Source organism: Felis catus, chromosome F1 (genome assembly GCF_018350175.1).
Source record: "Felis catus isolate Fca126 chromosome F1, F.catus_Fca126_mat1.0, whole genome shotgun sequence".
Classification (NCBI taxonomy): Eukaryota; Metazoa; Chordata; class Mammalia; order Carnivora; family Felidae; genus Felis; species Felis catus.
The window spans coordinates 6,533,786-6,560,386 of NC_058384.1; the positions used below are offsets into that span (position 1 = coordinate 6,533,786).

The following is a 26,601-nucleotide window of genomic DNA, read 5'->3' on the forward strand; positions in this document are numbered from 1 at the left end:
AGACGAAATGATGGAGTCTGAGGAGCAGAAAGGAAAAAGAGTGAAGAATTACCATAGGATCCAACAATTCCATTTCTGGTTATATACCCAAGGGAAATGAAAGTCGGGGCAAAAACAGATACTTGTGTACTGATGTTCAGCTTCATTCACAAGAGCCAAAAGGTGGTAACAAACTAAACTTTAATCAAGAAATGAATGGATAAACAAAGGGTGGTATAGACATAAATGGAATGTGACTCACCCTGAAAAAGGAAATTCTGCTACATGATACAGCGCCGATGAATCCTGAAAACATGCTCGATGAAACATGCCAGACACAAGAGAACCAATATTGTTTGATTCTGCATATGTCAGGTACCTAGACTAGGCAAATTCATAAAGACAGAAAGTAGAAGAGGTTGCCAGGGGTTAGGAGAGAGGAGAATGGAAGTTTTATTTAATGGGTACACAGTTTTTTGATTTTTTGTTTTTTATTTTTTATGTATTTATTCTGAGAGAGACAGAGAAAGCATGAGTCAGGGCGGGACAGAGAGAGAGAGAGAGACAGAGAGAGAGAGCAAGAGAGAGAGAGAGAGAGAGAGAAAGGATCCCAAACAGATTCCTCAATGCCAGCACAGAGCCCAACTTAGGACGCGAATTCACGAAACCACGAGACCATGACCTGAGCGGAAACCAAGTGTCGGATGTTTAACCGACTGAGCCACCCCAGGTGTCCCAACAGTTTTTGTTTCGGATGATAAAAATTCTTGAAATGGATAGAGTTTATGGCTGTACAACACTGTCATTGTATTTAATGCAAATGAGTTGTACACTTAAATTGTTAAATGGTAAATTTTAAAATGGTTAAAGTGTTAAGCTTATGTTATATACATTTACCACAATATAGTACACAAGAGAAAAGCACTCAAATTCTCACCAGTTCTAGTTTCCATTTTTCAGCTTCCCCAGCAGATGCACCTACGACAATATCCGCATTGCCATGGGAGAATCGTCTCTTGGCAGCTTCACCCACCCCAGAATCTTCACCTGTTGTAATCCAAGAATTCTGCATGTTTCCCTAAAATAAAATGTACCAGTAATTACAATTGGCATTTTAACTTTAAATCAACATGCATGCTTTACAAATGGAATACTGACTCTCATCTGTGATGAAAGGGGTAAAAAAGCATATGCTTCTAAACTGCAAATCAAGAATGAATTTGAAGTGTGGGCCCATGAGGGTCATACTGCACAGGTGGTACAAGGTCAAATTCCTACAGGCGCAGGCAATAACATAAATGAGCAAGGAGGGCTGGATGCCAGTGCTTCAACAAATGAACTTCTCTCTTATTTCTCTGAAGACATACTTTTCTCTTTTTTACATTTATTTATTTTTGAGAGAGAAAGTATGTGTGTGTGTGGGGGGGGGGGGTGGGAAGGGAGGGGGTCAGAGGATCCGAAGCAGGATCTGTGCTAACAGCAGACAGCCGGATGTGGGGCCCAAATTCAGGAACCGTGAGCCCATGACCTGAGCCAAATTCAGGCACTTAACTGACTGAGCCAACCAGGCGCCCCTGGAGACGTATATTCTTAAAACACAGGGCCCTCTCTTGTTTTCATTTTCCACATTTCCTAAAGCCATGACTAATAATAGTGCTAATACCTACGGTGTTTACTATGTGCCAGACTCGGTTTATGTGATTCACTATATATCAACTCATTTAATCACTACAACCACCCCAGGAGGTGAGTTTATTGTTATCTCCAATTTATAGAAAAGGAAATTGAGTGACACTGAGTAACGTGTAAGAGTCACAAAGGTAGAAGTGGCTAATAAGCGGCAGAGCTGGGATCTGAACCCCGGGCAATCTAATTCCCTCGTCCACACCCTGAACGACGATGCTCTCCTGCCCTTCCAGAAAAATATTTATCTTCAACAACAACAAAAAAAAACAATGCATGCAGATAAACAGAACTGACATGCAGCCTGCATGCCAGGGACTCACCAAGAATTGGTAGGGACCATTGCAAACCATCTAAAACATGCAGCCGCTACTCAGTTCCAGGCAATTGCTGCCATGTGTGAATGCGAAGTTGAGTTACAAAAACAGTCTTTTGAGTTTTTAAGAGATTAAACCGGGTATCTGGCTTTTCAGCTAAAACATTGTTAAACACTGGTTCATAGCTCGTCAAACAAAACATGCCTACAGACTGAATTTGTTGCTGCCCCTGTGTTTGCCACCTCTGTTACCCTCTCAACATTCAACGAAATATGCAGCCCAAAGATCTGGGTAATTTATATGTACCACCAGGACGGAAATACAAATGTACCTCAACGAATAATTATGGAACTCTTGCTAAGGGCCAAAGAAGCACTCACAAGAGAGGACAGATCCGAAACCCAGAACTATACTGCGGTGTCGTATCATGCTAGAAAGAGATGGTATTCCGAGAGCCTCCTCCACATTCTTCTGGAAGTTCAGTTTAATGCAAACGCCTGTGTATGATACCTCCTATGTTCAGGCAGTGTGCTAAGGAGCTTGGAGGGTAAAAATGAGCCAGACCAATCTTATCCTCAAGGCAAAAACCCTAAGCAGATAATTTCAGTTTAATATGGTATGTGCTAAGCCAGAGGTGTGCATGGGGGACTATGCCAAAACGGATGAGGGACACTAAGAACAACCAGAGATTCAAGGAAGGTTTTCTGGAGGTGTTGACACTGGCATGATATCTTGGGTGAGAAAGAGAGAGCTAGAGAGGAAGAGCATGCCAGGAAGAAACCATCACGGGGAAAATCACAGAAGTGTCAATAAGTATGGTGCCTCCGAGAGATTCAGCCTATCTGAAATGACTAGAGATTGAAGCAATCCGAAACAATGGATGTTCAAAATGTCAAGCCTCAGAGGCAAATAAGGGTCTGGGAAGTATGGCATAACAAGTCTGAATTTGATTTGGTAGGTAAGGACAAATCTTTCAATATTTGACTGAGTGCATTCAAAGCTGCATTAGAGAACTATCTAATTTCCTGTGGAGAAATTGGAGAAAGCACATAGACCACAGATTGCTGGCTTATGGTATAAAATACTGTCATTCTTTGGAAAGCAGTGCTAGTCTAATTGACACTTTGTCCTTTCACAGATAACATTTAAAAACCTGAATGGCATTTGACCAAAGTTTTAAAAATTTAGTTAGCATTTACATCCCTGAAGATCACTGAAAACCTTTGATTTCTTAATTGAGGGGAGGGGTGGTAGTGGGGAGAATGAAATAGACAGAAAAAGAAATGGCTCAGAAATGTTCTGCTTTAAAAAAAAAATCTCCTAGATCTTTTAATGAGTATACATGCCAAAATTTCTTTTTTTTCTTTTTTAATATATGAAATTTATTGTCAAATTGGTTTCCATACAACACCCAGTGCTCATCCCAAAAGGTGCCCTCCTCAATACCCATCACCCACCCTCCCCTTCCTCCCACCCCCATCAACCCTCAGTTTGTTCTCAGTTTTTAAGAGTCTCTTATGCTTTGTACATGCCAAAATTTCTAATAAATAGCATATTTTAATATTATTATAATTTTTGGAACTCTTGAGAAAAGCTCTCCATGAAAAGAAATTTCATAGGAAAAAAACGATGAAAAATAAAGATAGAAATGAAATATCCCTTGAACAGTTTTAGTTTTTAAAAAATAAACTGTTTGTTCCTTCAACTACTAGGTCATAAAATAGACTAAAATCTAAAAGTCATGTAGGCTACCATCCAAGTCCAAGGCTAAAATTAAGGAACAATAAAGAGGACGTTCTTCTCTTCTGGGGAGAATCTTCTATGCAATGGCAAACAAAGATGGTTTGGTTCAATATTGACAAGCTATTCTTAACCTATGCAGGAAGTTCTACAGTATGACATTAGACTACGTAGATGGATCTAGGGAGTCAGACAGTCTGATATTTGAGTCCTCACTTTGCCATTTTCTAGCTGTGTGTGTGTGTGACATTCGTAGAGTTGCTTTATTTACTTAACTGCTATATACCTTAATTTACTCATCTGAAAATAGATATAACACCTGCCTTCTTTGCCTACTACAAGCCTGAAATAATTTAATGTAAACAAAGTGCTGGATATAGTGCCTGCTACATCATAACCATGTAGTGATCAATAAATGTCAATCATTACTATCTATTTTAATTATTCTTCAAAAGAAAGTATTAAGAATACTGAAAATCTATACTCAAATCTTCCAATAGCTTTGGCAAGATCTACTGTCAATATGGTAATAGATTCAGTAAAAAGCATTCAGAAAAAAAAAGATAATCTCTCTTGGTGTGTTTATATTTAAGATATTCTAAAAAGTTTCATTTTACGTTAAAATTCTGAATAAAAAGAGTTAAGATGGCAGCATAGTATGGGGATCTTGAGCTTGTCTCATCCCAGAAAAACTGCTAGATCAACACCAAACCATTTTGGACACCTAGGAAATTAAACTGAGGATGAACATGACAATCTGCATAATTTGAGCGAGAGATCTAGGCAGGTATATGGTGTGGAGGTGAATTGAGAGAGAGAAAAGCCGTGGCACCACAGAGATTAGGGAGCCATTTTCACAGATAGAGGACAGAGAGAGAAGGGGGAGACAGTGCAGTGTGTTGGAAGCATGCAAGAAAAGCATTTCCCCTGAAAGTAGCTAAAGGGAGAGACAAGGAGAGAGAGAGAGAGAGAGAGAGAGAGAGAGAGAGAGAGAAAACACTCACAGGGAACTGGACAAGAAGAAATTTGTTTCCCAAAACCACTGACAGGGAAAAAGGAGAGGGTTTCAACACCAACAGTTTTCTATAAATAGTGGAGTACAGAGGTGCCTGGGTGGCTCAGTCGGTTAAGCATCCGACTTCGGCTCAGATCAAGATCTCACAGTCTGAGGGTTTGAACCCTGTGATGGACTCTGTGCTGACAGCTCAGAGCCTGGAGCCTGCTTTGGATTCTGTCTGTCTGTCTGTCTGTCTCTCTCTCTCTGCCCTTCCTCTGCTCACACTATATCTCAAAAATAAATAAACATAAAAAAAAAAAACCCACACACACAGCAGAGTGCAGAATCTGAAATTTCAGAGCTCAGTGCCTAGTAGTGCTCTGGTGAGGAAGCAGGGTGAATCCCCCAGGAGCGGGTAGTGTGGTCTAAGGGGTCCATGTGCCACACAGGGAGAGAGGGTTCCATTACTTGGAGTGCATTTAGTAGAGGCAATATGGCCTCTCCACAGGCAAAAGTCTCAGCAGGCCCCAGAGAGCTGCCATGTTTACTGATATCAGAACAAAGACACTGGCTAAGGGCAACAAACCCTGGCGATAGCTATGTGTTGGGATTTACCATAAACTTTGAGCCTCTGCTGATGTGTGGTCTCCTGCGAATGTTTTTTGGGACAATCAATACCTGGCAATTGTTCAGCAAGACCCTCCCCCAGAGGATCAGCATGGGTCTGAGCCACGTGGGTCTCTGAAGTGTAGGGTTTTGAAACGCAGCCCCATCTGAGATAAAACTCTGGAGGGAGGTGCCACCTGGCAAGAGAGCAGCTTGGATAGGAGAGTAAAGGTGGGGAGAGGATGGAAGCCTGAGACGAAAGAGGAGTGATTGATCACACATCTGTGAAGGTGCAAAATTCTCACTATAGAGACTAGACAGTGGGGTGAAGCCATTTTCGCCCCCAGCTGAACTGCAGTGATCAACCCCAGTGAGCTAAGCAGTACCATAAAATGGAGAACAGAGCTGTTATAATCCCTACCCACCTGCACTCTCCAGGCACATCTCCACTAGGGCAAGTCGGCCTGAGAAACAGCAGTAGGCCCCTCCCCCAGAAGACCAGCAAAAACCCTTTCCATCCACTTAGTCTAAAGATCACAGTGTACTGCAAAGTTTCAGTTCTAGGGGAAACTGGATCTACCTCTATTTGGGTTGTTTCTTATTTGCTTGTTCATTTTCTCTGCTTATGTTTTTGATTATGTTGTGGAGTTTGGGGTTTTTTTTTCTTTCTTAGATACAGAAAGAACCATTTAAAATTTTTTTTTTAATGCTTATTTTTGAGAGAGAGAAAGAGCACGAACAGGGGAAGGGCAGAGAGAGATGGAGACACAGAATCTGAAGCAGGATCCAGGCTCTGAGTTGTCAGTACAGAGCCCAACACAGGACTCGAACTCACAAATGGTGAAATCATGACTTGAGCCAAAGTCGGATGCTTAACTGACTGAGCTACCCAGGCACCTCAAGAGCAAAATTTGTATTCTATTTTATTTTTTATTTTATTTTATTCTATTCTATTATTTAATTTTTTATTTTTAATTTCTTTTTCTTTTACTTTTTTTCCTTTTCTCTTTTTTCTCTTTTCTATCAAACTTTTCTCAGGAAGCACACGAAACATACCTAGATTATAGCTTCCTTTATTTGATTTTTTTGTTTTGTTTTAATTGTTTAATTTAAATTTTTTTTCTCTTCCTCCAAAATGACAAGATGGAGGAATTCACCCCAAAAGAAGGAACAGGTTAAATGATGGCTAGCGATTTAATCAACACAGATATAAGTAATATGTCTGAACTAGAATTTAAAACCACAATTATAAGAATGCTAGCTGGGGTTGAAAAAAGCATAGAGCACACCAGAAAATCCCTTTTTGTAGGAATAAAAGATCTAAAACCTAGTCAGGCCAAGATTAAAAATACTATACTGAGATGGAATTTTGAATGATGCCATGATGGTGAGGATGGATGAAGCAGAGCAGTGAATCAATGATATAGAAGATAATTATGGAAAATAATGAAGCTGAAAAAAAGAGGGAAACAAAGACAAAAGATCACAATACAAGACTTAGAAAACTCAGCTACTTATTAAAGAGGAATTACATTTGTATCATAGGAGTCCCAGAAGATGAAAAGAGAGAAGAAGGGAAAGAAGGTTTGTATGAACAAATTATAGCTGAAAACTGTGCTATCTGGGAAGGATAAAGACACCAAAATCCAGGAAGCACAAAGAACTCCCATGAAATTTTAAAAAAGCCAACCAACATATCATAGTAAAACTCACAAAATACACGGTCAAGAAAGAATCATGAAAGCAGCAAGGGAAAAATAAGTCCTTAACCTTCAAGGGAAGACAGATCAGGTTTACAGAAGATTTGTCCACAGAAACTTGGCAGGCCAGAAAGGAGTGGCAGGATATATTCATCAAGCTGAATGGGAAAAATATGCAGCCAAGAATTCTTTATCCAACAAGGATGTCATTCAGAATGGAAGGAGAGATAAAGAGTTTCCCAGACAAACAAAAACTAAAGGAGTTCATGACCACTAAACCAGCCCTGCAAGAAACTTTAAGCGGAACTCTTTGAGTGGAGAAGAAAAAAAAAAGAAGACCAAATCCACAAAGACTACAAAGGATCAGAAAACATCACTAGAAACACCAACTCTACAGGTAATATGATGGCGCTGAATTCATATCTTTCAAAAATCACTCTGAGTATAAATAGACTAAATGTTCCAATTAAAAGACACAGTATATCACAATGGATTAAAAATAAAACACAAGACCCACCTACATGATACCCACAAGACTCATTTTAGACCTAAAAACAACTGCAGATTGAAATTGAGGGGAGTGAGAACCATCTCATGCTAATGGACATCAAAAGAAAGCCAGAGTAGCCATACTTATTATCAGACAAACTAAATTTTAAAACAAAGACTGTAACAAAAGATGAAGAAGGGTATTATATAATAATAATTAAGGGGTCTCTCTACCAAGAAGATCTAATAATTGTAAATATGTATGCCCCCAACTTGAGAGGACCCAAATATATAAATCAATTCCTCACAAACATAAAGAAACTCATTGATAATGATACAATGATACTAGGGCCTTTTAACATCCCACTTACAATAATGGACAGATCATCTAAGCAAAAAATCAACAAGGAAACAATGGCGTTGAATGACACACTGGACCAGATGTACTTAACAGAAATATTCGGAACATCCTAAAGCAGAACTCATATTCTTCTCAAGTGCACATGGAACATTCTCCAGAATAGATCACATACTGGGACACAAATCAGGCCTCAGCAAGTACAAAAAGATCGAGATCATACCAAGCATATTTTCAGACCACAATGCTATGAAATTTTAAGTCAACCAGAAGAAAAAATGTGGAGAGACCACGAATACTTGGGAGATTAAAGAACACCCTACTAAAGAATGAATGGGTTAACCAAGAAATTAAAGAGAAAATTAAAAAGTACATGGAAGCCAATGAAAATGAAAACACTACAGTTCAAACCTTTTGGGATGCAGCAAAGGCAGTCATAAGAGGAAAGTATATAGTAATCCAGGACTACCTACAGAAGGAAGAAATGTCTCAAATACAGAACTTAACCTTATACCTAAAGGAGCTGGGGGAAAAAAAACCACAGCAAATAAACCCAAAAACAGCAGAAGAAGGGAAATAGTAAAGATTAGAAAAGAAATCAATGATATCGAAATCAAAAAAACCATAGGACAGATCAACGAAACTAGGAGTTGGTTCTTTGAAAGAATTAACAAAATTAAATACCCCTTAGCCAGACTTATCAAAAAGAGAAAGGAAAAGACTGAAATAAATAAAATCACAAATGAGAGAGATCACAACCAACACTGCAGAAATAGAAACAGTCATAAGAGAATATTATGAGCAATTATATACCAACAAATTGGCAATCTAGAAGAAATAGAAAAATTCCCAAAAATATATAAACTACCAAAATTGAAACAAGGAAGAAATAGAAAATTTGAACAGACACATAACCAGTAAAGAAACTGAATCAGTAATCAAAACCTCCCAACAAACAAGAATCCAGGGCCTGATGACTTCCCAGGGGAATTCTACCAAACATTTAAGGAAGAATTAATACCTATTCTTTTGAAACTGTTCCAAATAACAGAAATGGAAAGAACCAAATTCACTCTATGAGGCCAGCATTACCTTGATTCCAAAAAAGACAACCCCACTAAAAAGGAGAATGACAGACCAATTTCCCTGATGAACATGGATAAAAAATTCTCAACCAGATACAAGCAAATTGAATCCAACAACACATTAAAAGAATTATTCACCATGATCAAGTGGGATTTATTCCTGGACTGCAGGACTGGTTCAATACCCACAAATCAATCAATGTGATATACCACATTAATAAAAGAAAGGATAAAGGGGCACCTGGGTGGCTCAGTCTGTTAAGTGTCTGACTTAGGCTCAGGTCATGATCTCACAGTTTGTGGGTTCAGCCTTGTGTTGGGCTCTGTGCTGACAGCTTCGAGCCTTGAGCCTGCTACAGATTCTGTGTCTGCCTCTCTCTCTCTCTCTGCCTCTCCCCTGTTTATGCACTTGCTCACTCTCTTTCAAAAATATATAAACAAACATTTTAAAAAATAAATAATAAAAGAAAGGATAAGAACCACATGATCCTCTCAATACATGCAGAAAAAGCATTTGACAAAATACAGCATCCTTTCTTGATAAAAACCCTCAAGAAAGTAGGGAGAGAAGGAGCATACCTCAACATCATCAAGTGCATATACAAAATACCTATAGCTAATATCATCTTCAATGAGGAAACACTGAGAGCTTTCCCCCTAAGGTCAGGAATAAGACAGGGATGTCCACTCTCACCACTGTTTTTCAACATAATACTGGAAGCCCTAGCTTCAGCAATCAGATAACAACAACAAAAAATAAAAGGCATACAGACTGGCAAGGAAGTAATCAAACTTTCACTTTACAGATGATACTCTACATGGAAAACCTGAAAAACTCCACCAAAAATCTACTAGAACTGACATATGAATTCAGCACAGTCTCAGGATATAAAATCAACTTTGAGAAATCTGTTGCATTTCTATATACCAATAATGAAGCAGCAGAAAGAGAAATCAAGGAATTGATCTCATTTACAATTGCACCAAAACCTATTAGATACTTAGGAATAAACCTAACCAAAGAAGTGAATATCTGAATGCTGAAAACTATGGAACGTTTCTTAAAGAAATTGAAGAAGACACAAAGAAATGGAAAAACATTCCATGCTTATGGATTAGGAGAACAAAAATGTCTGTATTACCCAAAGCATTCTACACATTCAATGCAATCCATATGAAAATAACATCAGCATTCTTCACAGAGCTAGAACACAATTCTAAAATTTGTATGGAACCAGAAAAGACCCCAAATAGCCAAAGCAATCCTGAAAATGAAAACTAATTCCAGACTTCAAGATGTACTACAAAGCTGTAATCATCAAGAAAGTATAGTACTGGCACAAAAACAGACACTTAGGTCAATGGAACAGAATAGAGAACCCAGAAATGGACCCACAGATGTATGGCCACCTAATCTTTGGCAAAGCAGGAAAGAGTATCCAATGGAAAAAAGACAGTTTCGTCAGCAAATGGGAAAACTGGACAGTTACATGCAGATGAAACCTAGACCACTTTCTTATACGATATGCAAAAATAAATTCAAAATGGATGAAAGACCTAAATGCAAGACAGGAAGCCATCGAAGTCCTAGAGGAGAAAACAGGCAGCTACTTCTCTGACCTCAGCTGCAGCAACTTCTTACTAGACACATCTCCAGAGGCAAGGGAAACAAAAACAAAAATGAACTATTAGGACCTCATCAAGACAGAAAGGTTCTATAGAGCAAAGGAAACAATCAACAAAACTAAAAGGCAGCCTGTGAAATGGGACAATATATTTGCAAATGACATAGCAGATAAAGGGTTGGTATCCAAAATCTATAAAGAACTTATCAAACTTGACACCCCCCCCAAAATTAATAATAATCCAGTGAAGAAATGGGCAAAAGACATGAATAGATACCTCTCCAAAGAAGACATCTAGATGGCTAACAGACACATGAAAAGATGCTCAACGTCATTCATCATCAGGGAAATACAGATCAAAACCACAATGAGCTACCACCTGACACCTGTCAGAATGGCTAACATTAACAACTCAGGCAACAACAGATGTTGGCAAGGATGCGGAGAAAGAGAATCTCTTTTGCACTGCTGGTGGGAATGCAAACTGGTGCAGCCACTATGGAAAATAGTGCAGAGTTGCCTCAAAAAATTAAAACTAGAACTATCCTACGACCCAGCAATTACACTACTACATATCTATCCAATGAATACAAAAATGCTGATTTGAAGGAGCACATGCAACCCAACGTTTATAGCAGCACTATCAACAACAGCCAAATTATTGAGAGTCCAAAAGCCCATTGACTCATGAATGGATAAAGAAGATGTGGTATATATATATATACAATGGAATATTACTCTGCAATCAAAAAGAATGAAATCTTGCTACTTGCAACAATGTGGATGGATCTAGAGTGTATTATGCTAAGAGAGATAAGTCAGACAAAGACAAATATCACATGATTTCACTCATCAGTGGATTTAAGAAACACAACAGATGAACCTAAGGGAAGGGAAGGTAAAATAAGATAAAACCAGAGAGGGAGGCAAACCATAAGAATCTTTTTTTTTAAGTTTATTTATTTTGAGAGAGAGAGAGAGAGAGAGAGAGAGAGCGCGCGCATGAGTTGGGGAGGGGCAGAGAGAGAGGGAGAGAGAGAATCCCAAGCAGGCTCTGTGCTGTCAGCATGGGCCTGACATGGGACTCGATCCCACAAACCATGAGTTCATGACCTGAGCTGAAACCAAGAGTCGGACACTTAACTGACTGAGTCACCCAGGCACCCAACCATAAGAAACTGTTAAATACAGAGAACAAACTGAGGGTTGCTGGAGGGGAGGTAGGCGGCAGGATAGAACAAATGGGTGACGGGCATTAACGAGGGCACTTGCTGGGATGAGGACTGGGTGTTACATGTAAATGATCAATCACTAAATTCTACTCCTGAAACCAATACTACACTACATGTTAACTGACTTCAATTTAAATTTAAAAACCCCTCTGAATTATAGCACCATGCTTATGTTGCTGAAATGCCTCATTTCACCTACGCAAGCAAAAAGCAGTAAGCAGTGGGGGTAGGGGTGCCTGGTTGGTTCAGTTGGTTGAAAATCTGACTCTTGATTTCGGCTCAGATCCTGATCCCAGGGTTGTGGGATCGAGCCCTATGTGAGGCTCTGCACTGAGTGTGGAGCCTACTTAGGATTCTCTCTGTCTCTATCTTTCTCTCTCTCTCCCCGCTTTGCCCCTCTCCCCAGCCTGAGCCCTCTCTCTCTTAAAAAAAAAAAAAAAGCCGTACGGGTAGTAATTCTATATCTACAAAGTAACAGACGACCAACGTTAAAACAGACATCAAGGTCTCCTGACATATCTGCAACAATAATTTTGATCGTCTGCATTATATTTTAGTTCATGTGAATGTTAAAACATAACTCTCGACAGCTGTGTTTTTTCCATAATTAAGGCTGCAATTGACTTCAGCTAGTTTCCTTTGTTCATGTAGCAAAGCATGTTGCACTTTTACCATTGTCTCCTTCCCCTTTGGTGTTACTCACTTCTCTGCCCTCTGGCTCACTTGTCTGCCTGATTTCCTTCCTCACTTCACTTCCCCCTTCTTCGACTTCCTTGCCACTGTATAAATACTGAAGACTATGAATAATCAAGTAGCTGTTTGCTAAGCGACTGCATATTGGGAAGAAAACCAAAAGAATGTACTAATTTTTTAAAATGAGTGAATTCTAAGTACTTTTTATATGGCTATATCACCTTAAATTGACATTGAATAAGCAATTAAGATGGAACTTTTAACTACTAATATTGATAATAAATAATATAACATAATAATGTAAATATTAAGAAAAAGCCTTCCAGGGAAGGGAAAACAGCTGACCGCAAACTGAAATGTACTGCAGAAAAATAACCTGAAACACTGATCAGCCCACTTTGTCATTCAGATTTAACACAATCAGCTGCCTCTAAATAGTAAATTCTAACACAGACCTCAAGGATTACAAATGAAACATCAGGTCAGGAAAATTTAAAAAACTTCAAAGCCAAAAATTAGAGGACACCTAGGTAAAACATTAAGACACGCATGTTTTTTTTCTTAACGGGACGGATTTGCTAATGATGACTAAGCCAAAATCCACTGTAAAGCTGCAGCAGGCAAGTATTAAAACTTCCCCGCGGAACCCTGACTTTGTTTCAAAAAGCAGAACAGGCTGTGATTAACTGTGTCCTACAGCAAAAGCGTAAGTAAAAATTTTAAGGTGACAGTACCGCTGAAAAGTCATAAGGAGATACTGAGTTTAAACACTACTTAAGTATCATCACAAGAATGTTGTGTCCTAGAATTATAGAGATCCTCGAATCCACTGTTGTGCAAAATATGGCACATTCATCTTTGTGACTCAAGGTCTCAACCCAGACCGACTGCATCAGACTCTCAGGGGATGGCACTCAGGAATCTGCACGGTCAACAAATATCTCAAGTGATTGTCACTCACGCGAAAGATTAAGAACTGCTAATATAGCTGAATCCTCTCCATTTGCCAATAGACAGAGAACATGAGGTTAAGCCATGTTGGAAAACCCTGTAAAATCACTCGCTAACCCGCTTGTTAGGGACAATGGGAAGACTAACATGCTGATCCCTGGACCCTCGGGCCAGGGTTCCTTCTGCTCCTCCATGCTGCCAATCAGACTGATCAGAATTCAGAGCACGATTGGAACCCTTAGGGAAATACAACAGAAATCCAAGCTCCAGTTATACAGTTTCTGGATTTAACAGAGTCCCTCCTATGTAATGCACTTCCTGCTTCACCCTGCTGTTTCCATATGGAAGAAACATCAACGGTGTGCTCAGGGAGGAAACCAGTGTGGATATGAGGCATTGCTACATCATTTCATTTGAGGATTCGGCCCACCACGGCACAGCGAATCTTAATTTTTGAGGCCCAAGCGAGCAACGGCAGAGTACATGTGCCAAATTTCAAGTGGAGGATTTCAGCAGTTCAGAGGCTGGTCGGGGAGGGTAGGAAGGAACGTTCAAACTAAAATATAATTTATGGTTTAAAAACAATGCTCACAGATGCATCCAGAAGTGTTTGTTCCCTCATTGCTTCCTCTTGTCTTTGAGATTTCAGCTCTTGTTGGAGACTTTCATTTTCAAGCACAACTACTTGTACCCTGTTTTTCATTCCAGAGAGTTCCTCCTGTAAAAAGCAGAAACAAATAGCAAATGCATTAAGCACTTTAAAGCACTGTTAATTGCTGTTTACTAAATGATCCAACATGCTATAAAGCATGGAAAACTTATGCTCTCTATCCATTTTCTGAATTATTATATTTAGAGAAATAAAGCAACTCAAACATTAGCTAACAAACAAACAAACAAACAAAACAAGAGGCTAGGGAATACAGTAGAGGGGTCTGCGAATGGCCATATCACAGAAATGTGTGATTTCTGACAATTTTTTTGTAGGCTTAAAAAAGGCTTTAATTAAAGGGCTTATCTAAAAGACTTTTAAGAATAAGGTAGAATGCTGAAAAATAAGATATATTATTATTCATGCTCAAATGCTAATAACTTGTTGAACCTGATAGAGTGACTAAATAGATAACAGGACTCTGAGACCGAAAGGCATGGAAAGTTGGAATAGTTATCCATGAACTGGTAGCCAGATGGAGGGAAATTATGAGTGACATAGTTTGGCAGAGAGTTCTTTCAGAGTGCTTCCTTAGCCTGGTGAGGAATAATACAAATGATTACAGATAAATAACAATTAGAATAGCTATTGAGTGGCGTCTCACTCTCTGAAAAAAATGTCACAAAAAAAATCAATGCACTGATGGTACAATATTTACCTTAATCTTCATTACCAGTATAATAAAAAAAACATATTAAGCAATATATGCAAATTCTATTTCAATTATTTTATTCAGAAAAAAAAGCCCAAAAACCAAATCTGAGCTCGAAAGCTATAATTAAAAAAACATTGCAGACTTGCAATTTTTGGTCTGGCATATAATGAGCTTGGAAGACATCATTCTCATCTTTACAACAAGAAAAAAGCTGAACAAACCAAGAAATCAACCACTCTTCTGAAATCCGTCAGAGAACGGAGGTCACAGGGAAAACTTCCATCCACGAAATTTGAGAGACCAGTCTCTGAGAATCACAACCTACCTGAGCAGAAACTTCCAGGGAAACCAGTACCAGGAGAGGGAAAGGTCAAGTGCGATTGGTGAAATGCCAGGAGCTCAGGGTGGACAAGTTTAAGAGTTAAAAATGCCAGACGGACGCAGTCTAAAGGACCCAGAAGGACCCAGTCACAGTTTTGTGAGTTTTATCTTTGGGACACTACCAGGTTCCTACAGTAAAGACTAGAGACAAATCCTCTCAATCTTCTCTAGTAGGAGAGGAAAAATAGCTACCTTGAAATATGCCCAAAGCATTCTATTCTTAGAAAGGCCTGCCTCGAGAGAAACTATTTTACCAGAACCTAAACAGCTAGGGCTTTTCAGAACCTACGTGACCTGAGGGAAGGGAAATACCCAACTCCAGCTCACTCAAGCCTTCTCACTGCACGCACGTTAGATGAGAGGGTGAGGCCACTTGGGTGGCTCAGTTGGTTAAGCATGTAACTCTTGATTTCAGCTCATGTCATGATCTCATAGTTCGTGAGTTGAAGGCCCACGTCAGGGCTCCATGCTGACAGTGCAGAGCCTGCTTGGGATTCTCTCTCCCTCTCTCTCTCTGCCCCTACCCCCGTGCATACTCTCTCTCTCTCTCTCAAAATATATAAATTGGAAAAAAAAAAAAGATGAGAGGATGACTGAGAAGCACTTGTGAAGGTCAAAGCTAAGGGGCACAGACTCATTAAAAGATGGAAACCTAACCATACGACTATAAAATGCCTCCGTTGCTCCCACATCTAACCACCACATCAAAAGGGTGTCTGTAAAATAACAAAGGAATACAGTAAAATTACACATCTCAGACTATATTTAAGAAGAATTCTCAAGGGAAGCCCAAAGATAACAGGGGAGACATAAACCAGGACACCAGAGGAAATTTTAGTCTCTGACACCTATAATAACACAAAACAGTAAACACAGCCCAACTCCTACCAAGAAAAACATAATATCTCACACTAAAAAACTATTCCCTCAGTTCCTTCTACTATACCGTGTCCAGTATTCAACAAAAAATTAGAAAGCACATGAAAAGACAGCGCAGTTTCAGGAGACTAAGCAAGCTCAGAACAAGACTTGAATATGGCAGTGATCGTGGAATTATGAGATTGGGAGTTTAAAATAATTATGATTGATACGTTAAGTGTTAAAGGGTCTGATGGGAAAAGTAGACCACATGCAGGAACAGATGGGCAATGTAAGCAGACATGGAAACTCTAAGAAAGAATAAAAGTGCTGGAAATCAAAAACACTGTAATGGAAATGACAAATGCCTTTGATGGGCTCATTAATAATACACTGGTCACAACCAAGAAAAGAATCAGTGAGCTTAAAGAACTGCCAATAGAAACTTCCCAAAAGAAAATACAAAGAGAACAAAGAATGAAAAAGACAGAAGAGAAGATCCAAGAAATGCAGGACAATTATAAAAGGTGACAAAAGGGGAAATATTTGAAGGAATAATGACCTAGAATTTTCCAACATGATAGTCACCAAACACAGATTCAGGAAGCTCAGAGAACATCAAGCAGGATAAAATAAACAATAACAAAAAAAAATCGGGGTGCCTGGGTGGCTCAGTCAGTTAAGAGTCTGACTTCAGCTCAGGTCATGATCTCGTAGTTCATGAGTTTAGGCCCTGCGTCAGGCTCTGTGCTCAGAGCCAGGAGCCTGCTTTGGATTCTGTGTCTCCCTCTCTCTCTTCCCCTCACGCTCTTGTCTCTCTCTGTCTTTCAAAAATAAATAAATGTTAAAAAAGAATTTAAAAAAATCTATACCTATGCATATTATATTCAAAGTGCAGAAAGTCTATACCTATAGAGAAAGGTATGGGGAGCTCAGAGAACATCAAGCAGGATTAAATAACAAATAAATCTACACCTATGCATATCACATTCAAAGTGCAGAAAATCAAAGACAAACAGAAAATCTTCAAGGAAATCAGAATTTTAAAAAAAAAGCAACCTTACTTACAGAGAAGAAAAGATAAGAATTATATTGGACTACTCTTCAGAAACCATGTAAGCAAGAAGACAATGGAATGAAATATTTAAAGTATTACAAGGAAAAAACCCCAGCAACCTAGAATTGTATATTCAGGCAAATTAACCTTCAAAGGTGAGGGGGAAAATAAAAACTTTCTCAGATAAATAAAAATTGGGAAAATCTGTCTCCAGTAGACCTGCCTTGCAAGAAATGTTAAAAGAACTTCTTCAGAAAGGAGGAAAATGATACAATTTGTAAGTTCAGGTCTACATAAAAAAAGAAAGAGCATTTGAAAAGGATTATATGCTGATAAAATATTTTATTTTTCTTAATATTAACTGATCTGACATATAGCAGTTTGCTCAAATCACAGTAGTAGCACTATATATAGTGATTACAGTGTATGAATAATTGAAATGAATGCCAGCAATGTTGTAGAGGACAGGAGGGAGGGATTGGAAACTCTTACAAGGACCTTGCCCTACCCATGTAGTGGTATAGAGCTATTTGACAACAGCCTTTGATTATTGATCAGTGTGACTGCAAACTCAAGGGCAGCTACTTACAAAAGTAAAAATAGTTCACCTGGTATGCTAAGAGAGGAGAAAAACTGCAATCATATAACATACTCACTTAAAACCAGAGAAGGCAAAAAAAGAGTAGAAGAGAAGGAAAGAAAGAAAGAAAGAAAGAAAGAAAGAAAGAAAGAAAGAAAGAAAGAAAGAAAGAACGAACGAACAAACAAGGGCAATGAGTAGAAAACAGTAACAAATATGGTAGATATTATCCAACTATATTGATATCCAACTATATCAGTAATAACTTTAAATGTCCATGGTCTGAATACACCAATAAAAATCAGAGACTGTAAGAGTGAATGACAAACAGGACACAAGTATATGTTGTCTATAAGAAGTCGACTTTAAATATGAAGACACAGATTGATTAAAGGTAAATGGATAGAGAGAGACATACCATGCTAACACAAATCAAAAGAAAGCTAGAGTAGCTACATTAATTTCACACAAAACAGACTTCATACCAAATAAAAATATAAGGGATAAAAAGGAGCATCACACAGTGATAAAGGGGTCAATTCTCCCAGCAGACATAATAATCCTCAACGTGTTTGTGTCTAACAATAGAGCATCAAAATACACGATACAAAAACTGATAGAACTGTACGGAGAAACAGAGGAATCCACTATTTAAGCTGGAGATTTCAATACCCCTCTGTCAATAACTGACAAGACCCAGAGATCTTGCAGATTGGCAAAATATCAGTAAGAATATAGTTGAACTGAACAGCACCATCAATCAACCAGATCTAATTTGGCATTTACAGAACACTTTATTCAACAACAGAATACACATTCTTCTCAAGCTAACAGAACATTTCACCAAGACATACCAATCACATCCTGGGTGTAAAAACACACCTTAACAAATTAAAAAGAATAGAAACCATAAAAAGTATGTTCTCAGATGACAATGGAATTAAACTATAAATCAATAACAGAAAGAGAGTTGGAACACTCCCAATATACTTGGTAATTAAACAACATTTCTTCTTAATTTTTTTTTTAATGTTTATTCATTTCTTGAGAGAGGGAGAGAGAGCTAGAACCAGGGAGGGGCAGAGAGAGAGAGAGGGAGATACAGAATCTGAAGCAGGTTCCAGGCTCCGAGCTGTCAGCACAGAGTCCAAGGTGGGGCTTGAACTCACAAACCATGAGATCATGACCTGAGCCAAAGTCGGATGCTTAACCGACTGAGTCACCCAGGCAACCCTAAACAACACTTCTAAATAATATACAGGTCAAGGATAAAGTCTTGAGGAAAATTTTAAAATATTTTGAACGAAATAAAAATGGAAATACAACTAATCAAGATTTGGGAGATGCAACACAACTAGTGAAAAACATTAGAAAAGAAGAAAGATTCCAAATCAGTAATCTAAACTTTTGTCTTAGGAAACTTTCAAAAAAGGGGGAGCAAATTCAATCCAAAGAAGATACAATAAAAATTAGAGTAGAGATCAAAGAAATTAAAAATAGGATAAATAAGGAAAATAGGAAATAAGATACCTAGGAATAAACCTAACCAAAGGGGTGAAAGACCTGTACTGTGAAAACTATAAAACATTGGTAAAAGAAACTGAAGAGGACACAAAGAAATGAAAAGATATTCCATGCTCATGGATTAGAAGAACAAATATTGTTAAAATGTCTATAGTACCCAAAGCAATCTACACATTTAATGCAACCCGTATTAAAATACCAACAGCATTTTTCACAGAGCTGGAACAGACAATTCTAAAATTTGTATGGAACCACAAAAGCCCTCAAATAGCCAAAGCAACCTTGAAAAAGAAAAGCAAAGCTGGAGGCATCACAATTTCGGACTTCAAATTATAATACAAAGCTGTACTGATCAAAACAGTATGTTATTGGCACAAAAACAGACACATAGATCAATAGAGCAGAGTAGAAAACCCAGAAATGAACCCACAGTACATGGTCAATTAATCTTTGACAAAGCAGGAAAGAATGTCCAATGGGGAAAAGACAGTCTCTTCAACGAATGGTGTTGGGAAAACTGGGCAGCAACATGCAAAAGAATGAAACTGGTCCACTTTCTTACACCAAACACAAAAATAAATTCAAAATGGATTATTAAATATCCAAATGTGAGACGTGAAACTGATAAAAAAAAATCCTAGAGGAGAACATAGGCAGTAACCTCTTTGACGCTGGCCATAGCAACTTCTTTCTAGATATGCCTCTTCAGGCAAGGAAAACAAACGCAAAATAAACTATTGGGACTTTATCAAAATAAAAAGCTTCTGCACAGTGAGAGAAACAATCAACAAAACTAAAAGGCAACCTATGTAATGGGAGAAGATGTCTGCAAATGACATCTGATACAGGGGTAGTATCCAAAATATATAAAGAACTTATAAAACTCAATACTCAAAAAACAAATAATCCAATTAGAAATGGGCAGAAGACATGAACAGATATTTTTCCAAAGAAGACACACAGATGGCCAACAGACACATGAAAATATGCTTAATATCACTGACCATCAAGGAAATACACATCAAAGCTACAATACAGAACTACAATGACATGTCACCTCACACCTGTCAGAGTGGCTAAAATCAGCAACACAAGATACAACAGATGTTGGCGAGGATGTGGAGAAAGGGGAACGCTCTTGCACTGTTGGGGGGAATGTAACTGGTGTAGCCACTTTGGAAAACAGAATGGAGGTTCCTCAAAAAGTTAAATATAGAACTACCCTAGTTCCAGCAGTTGCATTAGTAACTATTTATACAAAGAATACAAAAATACCAATTCAAATGGATACATGCACCCCAAAGTCTATAGAAGCATTATCTACAAGAGCCAAATTATACAAAGAGCCCAAGTGTCCATCGACAGATGGATGGATAAATGCATGGTATAGATACATGATGGAATATTACCCAGCCATAAAAAAGATTGAAATCTTGCCATTTGCAATGACATGGATGGAGCTACAGAGTATTATGCTATGGCTACAGAGTATTATGCTATGGGAAATAAGTCACTCAGAGAAAGACAAATACCATATGATTTCACTCATATGTGGAAGTTAAGAACAAAAAAAATGAGCAAAGGAAAAAAAAAAGAGAGGCAAACCAAGAAACAGATTCTTAGCTATACTGAACAAACTGATGGTTACCAGAGAGAGAGGAGGTCAGTGCGGGGAGGGAGGGATGGGTTAGATAGGTGATGAGGATTAACGAGTACACTTGTGATGAGCACTGGGTATTGTATGGAAGGGTTGAATCACAATATTGTACACCTGAAACTAATACACTATATGTTAACTAACTAGAATTTAAGTAAAAACTTAGGGGTCCCTGTCTGGCTCAGTTGGTAGAGCTTATGAGTCTTGATCTCTTGGTTGTGTATTCAAGCCCCAAGTGTGGCATGGAGTTTACTTAAAATAAAATTAAAAAAATAAAAAGAAAATACATAAAATCTTTAAAAAATACATTTAAAAAGGATATAAAAATTAATTATTATTAAATAAAAAATTTTAAAAATTAATAAAATATCTCTAAGCCCTTAAATGTTACTTTTATTCTGTTACTCTCTTGTTAAAACATACCAAAAGCGTACTCCGTCTACCTTTCAAGGCTTTTGTAATCTTCCATTTTCCCAGCTCAGCATAGTTTTAATAATTTCTAACAGAATCCTCTACTGCAGAAATTTAGAATAGATGCCTCATGGCCCCCATAAATAAACCCTATTCATCCTGAGTATATCCTTTCAGTGTTGCTGTTCTCTCTATGGAACTCTTTCACCCCACTTCTGCTGATCTAAATGATCTTACTCTTTTAAGATTGCTCTCTCCCAGAAAAATATCTCCCAAAACTCCAGCTTTTAGTACCTTTCTACTCTTATTATAATTACAGTTTATATTACAGAATACAGACTACATTATACTCTCTGTAGTGTTGCTATGGTGCTCATAGACATTAGTACTCTCTTCTTGACCAGATGGTAAATTTATTACAATTTATATTGAAAGGGTGGCAAAATCTGCCACCCCAAAATATGCCAGTTTGGAATAAGAATTATTTTGAGCTAAAGACACTTGAAAAACAGCAAATACAAAAAGAGTGCTCTGACTTCCCCTTTTTTTCCTGAAAGCAGGAGATAAAACTCCCATGTGAAAGATGGCCTCCCCGTATCAGGAGGAAAGAAACATTCTTATCACCAGAGACAGGGAGTGGAGGCTGAGAGGCATCTGTGCAAACAGACCTCATAAAAATAACTCATCTTCCTTTAACCTCCCCATATATTTTAGTTATGTTTCCACACTGCCTCTCTTTGTTCAACGTATAAAAGCATTTAGGTTTTGCCATTTCTTTCAGACATCATTTCCTTATGAGGTCTCCCATGTTACATAAAACTTCTATTGAAACAATCCCATTTACAATTGCACCAAAAGGAATAAAATACCTAGAAATAAGTTAAACCAAGGAGATGAAAGATCTATACTCTGAAAACTATAAGACACTGATAAAAGAAACTGAAAAAGATACAAATAGAAAAGCTATACCATGCTCATGGATTTGAAGAATAAATATCGTTAAAATGTCCATGCTACCTAAGGCAACCTACATATTCAAAGCAATCTCTATCAAAATACTAATATCATTTTCCACAGAACTAGAATAAATAATCCTAACATTTGTACAGAACCACAAAAGACCCCGCATTGCCAAAGTAATCTTGAGAAAGAAGAACAAAGCTGGAGGTATCACAATCCCAGATTTCAAGAAGTTCTACAAAGCTACAGTAGTCAAAATAGTATGGTACTGGCACAAAAACAGACACATAGAACAATGGAACAGAATAGAGAGCCCAGAAATAAACACACCTATACGGTCACTTAATCTATGACAAAAGAGGCAAGAATATACAACAGGGAAATGACGTCTTGTCAATAAATGGTGTTAGGAAAACTGGACAGCTACATGAAAAAAAATGAAAATGGACCACATTCCTATACCATACACAAAAATAAACTCAAAATGGATTAAATACCTGAATGTGAAACCTTAAACCATAAAATTTCTAAAAAATAAAACATAGGCAGTCATCTCTTTTATTAGCAACACGTTTATGGATATGTCTCCTCAGGCAAGGGAAACAAAAGCAAAAATAAACTATTGGGACTACACCAAAATAAAAAGCTTTTGCACAGCAAAGGAAATTACCAACAAAACAAAAAGGAAACCTAGAGAATGGAAACCTAGAGATGTGCAAATGATATATCTGGTAAGTGGTTAATATCCAAAATTTATAAAGAACTTACACTACTCAACATCAAAATAAATAACCTGATTTAAAAATAGGCAGAGGGCCTGAATAGACATTTCTCCAAAGACATACAGATGGCCAATAGACACATGAAATGATGCTCAACATCACTGATCATCAGGGGGGAAAAAAATCAAAACCATAATGAGATATCACCTCACACCAGTCAGAATGGCTAGTATCAAAGAGACAAGAATTGGGGCGCCTGGGTGGCTCAGTTGGTTGAGCGGCCGACTTTGGCTCAGGTCATGATCTCACAGTCCGTGAGTTTGAGCCCCGCGTCGGGCTCTGTGCTGACAGCTCAGAGCCTGGAGCCTGTTTCAGATTCTGTGTCTCCCTCTCTCTCACCCTCCCCCGTTCATGCTCTGTCTCTCTCTGTCTCAAAAATAAATAAACATTAAAAAAAAAAATTAAAAAAAAAAAAAGAGACAAGAATCAACAAGTGTTGATGAGGATGTGAAGAAGCAGGAACCTTCATGCACTGTTGGTGGGAATGTAAATTGGTGTAGTCACTGTGGAAGACAGCATGGAGATTCCTCAAAACATTAATATTAGAAATACCATATGATCCAGTAATTTCACTGCTGGGTATCTGCCCCCAAAACTAACACAAATCCAAAAAGATATATGCACATCTCTGTTTACTGCAGCAGTATTTACAATAGCCAAGATATGGAAGCAACCAAGTGTGTGCATTGATATATGAATGGATAAAGAAGATGTGCAGGCTGTGTGTGTGTGTGTGTGTGTGTGTGTATACATACATATGCATGTATACATACACACACATATATATACGTATATATATATATTACTTAGCCATAAAATATTACTTAGCCATAAAAAAGAATGATATCTTGCATTTGTGACAACATGGATGGACCTAGAGGGTATCATGCTAAGTGAAATAAATCAGACAGAGGAAGACAAATACCATATGATTTCACTTATACACGGAATCTAAAAAACAAAATAAAGAAACAAACCAACAGCCTCTTAAATACAGAGAGGTGGTTGTCAGAGGAGAGGTGGGTAGGGGGATGAATGAAGTAGATAATGGGAATTAAGAGGTATAAACTTTCAGTTATAAAATAAGTAAGCCACAGATATGAAAAGTATAGCTCAAAGAATACAGTCAATAATATTATAATAATGTTTTATTGTGACAGATGGTCACTACACTTATTGTGTTGAGCACTGAATATATGGAAGTATTCAATCAATATGTTGTACACCTGAAAATAATATAATATTGTATGTCAGTTATACTTCAATAACAATAAAAACAAATGTGTATACTTTCATTCATCCTGTTAATCTGCCTTATGTTAATTTAAGTCTAAGTCCCAGCTGTAAACTCTAAGAGGGTAGAGATGAAGTTTTATCTCCACTACAATATTTTTAAGTTTTACCCACAGCATCTGAGTGATTAACAGGAGCTTATTACTGGAATGAGTCCTAGGACATTATTTTAGCCTTTCTGGTAATCCAAGAACACTGTGCAATGATGACTGTATCTGCTAAAATCAGGAACGTCTTTCTAAAGTCAAGACAATGAAATGTTTAAAGGTTTCTGAAGGCACATATCAACTTGCATCTTGGAAGAGTAACCAGAATGTAAAAAAAATAATACACGAGGGGCTCCTGGATGGCTCAGTCGGTTAAGCATCTGGCTCTTGATTTTGGCTCAGGTCATGATCTCACGGTTTGTGAGACTGAGCCCTGCACCAGGCTCTGCACTGACAGCATGGAGCCTGCTTGGGATTCTCATTCTCTCATTCTCTCTCTCTCTCTCTCTCTCTCTCTCTCTCTCTCTCTCTCTCCTCTCTGTCTGCCTGTCCCCAATGCTGGTGCACTCTCTCTCTCTCAAAGTAAATAAATAAACATTTAAAAAATATATATATAATACAAGATGCATTGGTAATGAATAAAAAAAAAAAGAAAAACTAAAATGCTAACCTAGTTTGGAAAGGCAGGAAAGCTCCAATGGCATTAGTGACATTACTAAACTGCATACAGTTGAGCAATAGAACCATCTGGTGTTTCAAGCCGTAGTGGACACATTTGGTTTCTCAATCATTGCTATCAGTACGACCACGAGCCATCCTTATTCAAAGCTAAGGGAAGAACCTTCACCCTGACAATGGAATAGACTCGGTCTGCAGTTTATAGTTCCTGCTTCTGCACCAGTGCTCAGTAGGCTGACAAGGTGGGAAGATGACCAACAGGTTGTACTGTCCCAAAGCATGTGCCATCAGCTGGGCTAAAGAACATGGGGTGGAAAGCAAAAACTCTGAAACGTGAGAGCATATTATCAAAATATCAGACATAGTTATGAGCTGGGGAATTAAGCAATCATAAATGGCATGGTCAGGAGTATCATTCCCCGGCTTGGGAAGCTCCTGTAACACATCAGCCTCCTCAATCATGGAAGGGTGATAACTGTCAAATGTATCGCAATACACATAAAGATGAATAATAGCAAATTTTCACATAAGGTATCATTAATATAAACTTTAATGTAGTTACATTTAAATTTTTAATGAGAAACTTACCTTGCAGAACTTGACTTCTGCCTCTAAATGATGAATGTACTGAGACTGGTCATTGATGATCGGAACAAGATTGTGGATGGTAGGCACGTTGGCTTCCTCATCTTCTGACGCCCGCTAAGGCAAGAAACAAACAAAAACTAAGCATGTTTGGATTTAGCAGAGACTCAGGTAATACTGCCTCCATACTCAACTTAGTACTGATGTCATATAAACATCGAGGAGATCACAATGTGGCCAATAGTGTTCATTTCTCTATCCTATAAATTTCACATAGATAAGATTCAAGGATACCAATATGATGTGTTGAAGATGGAAAGTGGAAGTGGTTACAAAAAGAGTGGCAAGTGGAAGAATGCTGGACTAGTCTAATTGGCTTGGGATAAACTGCCCATTAGAGCCATCTGGAAATGGGACGTCCCGCTCAGTAATGCTGAGATAAAAGGACAATTCCCTTCAAGAAACTGCCATGCAAGAGCACTGCTGCCTAAAACTGAACAGTTGCCAGAAGAAAGGATTCTTCAGGCAAGCATTTGCCGCCAGGTGGGTCAATGAGGTAAAATTCTACAAAGGAGTACATTAGCCAAGCGTGGTTTCTGAGTCTTGACTCAAGGCCATTGGAGACCCTGCTGGTCTGGGGCACAGAGCCTCCAAGACTAGAGTGCTAAAGCAGACACTGGAGAAAACTCAAGCGTTCCCTTGCACCGGGAGTCCAGGGAAGAGACTTCCTGCGTCCTCCTGCAGCATTCCTGAATTGACTTTAATAGCATCTATATCCTACTTTCTCCTAAAATGATTGTAGAATGGTTTCTAGAATCGTTTATCATTCCATGACATTTTGTAAAGAAAAGAAGAGGTCAGGAAGGGAAAATGAGTGTCAACCAGATAGATGAACCCAGAGAAAGCTTGAGATCAGACACCCAGTCACTATTTCTCAGTCTGGTAGAAATTCCTGACGACAACAAAGTACCAGCTCTCACGGCAGAATAATTAAGTAGAGTTTTGCTTCTTGGAACATTTAAGAAA

The 26,601-nt window shown here is 38.2% G+C and overlaps 1 protein-coding gene across 24 annotated transcripts in view; it reads right to left on the reverse strand.

Moving 5' to 3' along the window:
- Positions 1-26,601, reverse strand: part of SDCCAG8 (SHH signaling and ciliogenesis regulator SDCCAG8) — a 246,891-nt gene that overhangs the window by 204,715 nt on the left and 15,575 nt on the right. For all 24 annotated transcript variants that reach the window (XM_023247420.2, XM_045049307.1, XM_023247417.2 and 21 more), the window contains exons 4-6: positions 25,579-25,692; positions 14,048-14,173; positions 917-1,057 (exon numbers count right to left, since the gene is read on the reverse strand). In XM_023247420.2, the coding sequence (XP_023103188.2) occupies positions 917-1,057; positions 14,048-14,173; positions 25,579-25,692 (381 nt within the window). The remainder of the gene's footprint in view (positions 1-916; positions 1,058-14,047; positions 14,174-25,578; positions 25,693-26,601) is intronic.